Below are 4,386 nucleotides of genomic sequence, written 5' to 3'. Positions count from 1 at the left end.
ATATATATGTATGTATTTACAAGGGGAGAGAGAGAGGAAGATAGGTCTATACCTTTATATATAGATACATTTATGCACACGCACGCATACACAGTGACACAGACATAGACACATACACACACACACGCACGAACGCACACGCACGAACGCACACGCACACAAAGCAACAATTTAAATGGGTGGCTTATTAGCAATTTGAACCTAAGGGCAAAATTATTAGAGGTTACAAAAGTGATGGAGGTTACTGACCGACACCAGCTATTGCTAGAAACAAGAGTTAAAATAAATCAAAACCCACAAAAGTTCAAATTGTTAATAAGCCACCCATTTTATTTGTTGCTTACACTTTTACCGCTTTGAAAATCAGCACATAAGACCGACAGAGGTAGGCGTTAAGAATCGCTGGCGAGGATTAAGAAAATCATATTAAAAAATTTTTTTACCAGTGACTAGCATGCATAAAATAGTCAATAGACAACATATCATTCATGTAAAATTAGTGTACAATTTATACACAAAAGAGGTGACCCTAACGTGACACCTCACATGATAAAAGTAACAGTCAGAGTCCAAACCACGGTTAAGAGTACTTTCGAAGGGGATAAAAAATAAAAACATTTTTAATAGTTACCACTTGTACCATGTTAGCTAGCCACTGGTAGAAAATTTCTGTAATTTTCTACCCTATATAAATTTTCTTAGTATGATTTTCGTAATTTTAAAGAAAGTTGGAAAATATATTTTTATTCGCTGCCGACTATAACTGCGCTTGCGCGGTGGATTTGAAAAATTATGATGTATAGAGATGGGGCATGTGCTGTGTATTTGTCACATAAATATACGTTAATTTTTAGCGCTCTTGCTGATGAAGATAACGAATTATTTTATTTGTTCATTAATGTTCGAAACCTAGGAACAAGTGGTAACTATTGAAAATGGTTTTATTTTTCATCCCCTTCGAAATTACTCTTAACCATGGTTTGGAATTAGACTGTTCCTTTTAGCATGTAAGGTGTCCTGTTAGGGTCACCCCTTTTGTGTATAAATGTACACTAATTTTGCACATACACACACACACACATATATATATACATAGGAATGCAACCCATCTCCCGACATATATACACATATGTTCTCCTTTAAATGCGCAACAAGCAACATGCATTGGGTTAGTGCATAATTATTGCTTTTTTTTCAACAAATTTTATTCAACAAAAACAATAACAACATGTAACAAAAACCTCTCTAAATGATTATTCCGGAGCATATTCACCATCTACTTCAATTACTGCTTCCCATTTGCTTGGCAGACGGTCAGACCGTCATTTAATGATGTTTTTGTTAAATATAGTTATTGTTTTTGTTGAATAAAATTTATTGAAAAAAAAAAAAAAAGCCGCAATAATTATGCACCAACCCAATAGTATGAGGATCTAATGTCTCTGCATAGTTGAACTCCTGTACTCAATTAAAGAAGTACGATGTTGCATATATTTTGAGTTAGGTTATAAGTTAGGTCACAGAACCAAAATATAAAAGAACCTGCGACTAAATTAATACTATTTTGGATTTTTCATTTGTTCATTTGTTTCAATTATTTTACGATGTTTTTATTCGCAACTGAACAAGATATGTCTTTCGGCACGAAATCCACCTCTAGAGATATTGCAAGACAACAAGATTTTTCTGGAAATGTGTGTATGAAAAATGTGTGTTGGTTTTGGGCCTGGTGTTCTTGTAGAGTGGTACTATATGTTTAGCGTTGTCGAGGAAAGGAGGTTAACCGGTGTCCAAAGGTCTCACAGGTATCTGTTTGCCGGTTTGTGTGTGTTTTGTTTTTATTTTGGTTAATTCATTCGGAGTATTTGTGCAGGTATGGAGTGTGTATAGGGATCCTATATGTGTGGGGCGGCTGATATTGTAGGTGGAAACAGGGTCTACTGGGTGGATGTCCGTCGTGTTAGGACGCATATGCGTCTGTGAGTGCGTTTGTGTATGTTCTGGTCAAAAAGGTAAATATTGATGAATGCCTTTTACAATATTTTTAGGTATAGATGATGAAATGATTAATGTTCTAGAAGAAATTGTTGAAGAACTCCAGGTTGATGAAAAGCTCACCCAAACCCCCAATACTGGTTTTGCTCTGGAAATTACAAACATAGACGTGAAGGCTGCTGCGCCAAGAATGAAGTGTAAGTGGGAAGGTAGAAATGGAAAGTGCTGTTTTAAATTCCATTTAATTCTGAACATAGGTATGTACATTTATTTGTATGTTATTTTTGTTTGATTATTATTTGGTATTTATTTACAACGCATAATCTTCCATGTTAAAATACTAGGTCTGATCAAAAATATTTGGACTGTTGCTATGGTAACGGAGCTAAAATACGCAGTCTGAAGCCGCTTGGCACAAATTCACCTTCAACTCTGTCTCGCATACACACTAGTTAAAACGCTCTTGTTCACGTTTGTTGTTTACAGTAGTGCCTGGAAGTAAAGTCTGCAGAGTGTGGTCGTCTCGAAAAGAAGATCAGGATTCAGCTGCGAAGGATCTCCTTGATTATGTCTTGGGAGACGAAAACATTTTCAAAACGGGTCATGACACCGAAGTCAAGGGTCAGTCTTTGAAGTGGAAAAAGAAATCCGAGGCGTCGAAAAATCCAAGGCATTGAAGAAATCCAGGGCGTCGAAGAGATCGAAGAGAATGCGACGAAGCAGCTGCTCCTATCCTCAAGGAAGGTGTTCTTGAAATGCTTCTATGAATGACACAAGATAAAGTGTATGACTTCAGAAGGGAACAACTGCGAAGGAAATTAAATACCGAATTGATATGTGTTGTATTTTTATTGTTACAGAACCAGTACTGATACTTTTTTATCAAAGCTCGTAAAAGTGAGGCATTTGTTGTGCTTTCTGCAAATAATATACAAGCATTTTCGTATTTGGTTTGTAAGATCTCTTGTGTGATCACATATGCTGAAACAGATATTGCTAACAAACCTAATTTATAGAATGATTGGTCAAACGATTAACCAAGCAATCGATTATCAGTTTATTGGTTAAAGAAATAAATAGTAAAGGAGTGAAATATAACCATTGCGTATGTTTATTATAGGTATAATGACCCTCCCAAAACAACAGAAATTATACAGGAACTGTTTTCAATAGATTGTATTTGGAGCTATATCAAAACTTGAATCGCCATTTCATTAAAAATAGTACTAATGAAATGATATGAGCCAAGTACTTATATCTAGTATACATTCCTATTTTCAAAAAATTCAGGTACTAAGTCATCAACAGTTAAAGTTCTTGGGTACGAAGGGTACTCAATATTGACAAGGGTTTATATAAATTATCAACGAGTCCCCATTGCCGTTAAGTATTGTGTCCGGTGTGCTAACGATTCTGTCAGTTTACCGCCTTGGGGCCACGGTACTAACAAGAATAAAGTACCAGTGAAGTACTAGGATCGATAGTAAAGACAAACCGTTGGCCCACTTAAGTTGCTGCTCTTGTACTTTTATCAGAAACCCATTATTTATGTAATGGAGTTTGTTCTTTGTTTTTCATACTAATAAAGTTTGGTCTTCTGTCTTGTTTATATTTTTCAGTATGTGTGAAAATGCATGACTACTACCCGTATCTAGTTTACGAAGTTAACGCAGGTAGCGTAAAGATGAACGGGCATTTAGATGGTAAGTACCAATCGCTCAAAGGACATTAGTATTGTTTTCTGAAATAAGTGAAAGTCGATACATGTCAGAGGTTTATATAGTAAAAGTAATTTATTGGCGATAATATTTAATCAAAAAGAAAAAAAAAACAAAAAACAATCGGCTTTGGAGAGTATTGAACTTAACAGCTTCTACATTACAAGGACAGCATATAATTTGTGCAGGAGTTTACCTAAAAACTTGAAGAGAAGAAAAGTAGAGAAGGAGGAAATGAAATAATAGAGTATATGTATGTATATATATAATTTTATTTAAAAGAGTTCCAACTCTGTCTGTTTTTTATGTTTTATTTATATTCTTGTAAAATTAATGTGGGATATAGAATATGGAATATATAATATAAAAATGGATGGTACAATGAAATAAAGTATTGAATGTCTTATTGAATATATGGAATATGTCTTATTGAATATATGAAATATTGAGTGTTCAATATAAAGGATTAAATATATAAAGGCGAATACGTATTTTCAATACCTTGTGGTATTTCATCATGGCCGGTATCTGACAGACTGTAACAGACTGTAACAGACTGTACCATCCATTTTTATATTATATATTATATATTCCATATTCTATATCCCACATTAATTTTACAAGAATATAAATAAAACATAAAAAACAGACAGAGTTGGAACTCTTTTAAATA

The 4,386-nt window shown here is 34.2% G+C and overlaps 1 protein-coding gene across 1 annotated transcript in view; it reads left to right on the top strand.

Annotated features, from left to right (window-relative positions):
• The window catches only part of LOC106876287 (uncharacterized), a 6,672-nt gene that overhangs the window by 1,565 nt on the left and 721 nt on the right, over positions 1-4,386 (top strand). Inside the window, exons 2-3 of the mRNA XM_014924780.2 lie at positions 2,049-2,252; positions 3,615-3,698. Of these exons, the coding sequence (XP_014780266.1) occupies positions 2,049-2,252; positions 3,615-3,698 (288 nt within the window). The remainder of the gene's footprint in view (positions 1-2,048; positions 2,253-3,614; positions 3,699-4,386) is intronic.

The sequence above is a fragment of the Octopus bimaculoides genome, chromosome 13, assembly GCF_001194135.2.
Source record: "Octopus bimaculoides isolate UCB-OBI-ISO-001 chromosome 13, ASM119413v2, whole genome shotgun sequence".
Taxonomy (NCBI): Eukaryota; Metazoa; Mollusca; class Cephalopoda; order Octopoda; family Octopodidae; genus Octopus; species Octopus bimaculoides.
The sequence above is the reverse complement of the archived record's forward strand: the minus strand, read 5'-3'. Positions and strand labels throughout refer to the sequence as shown.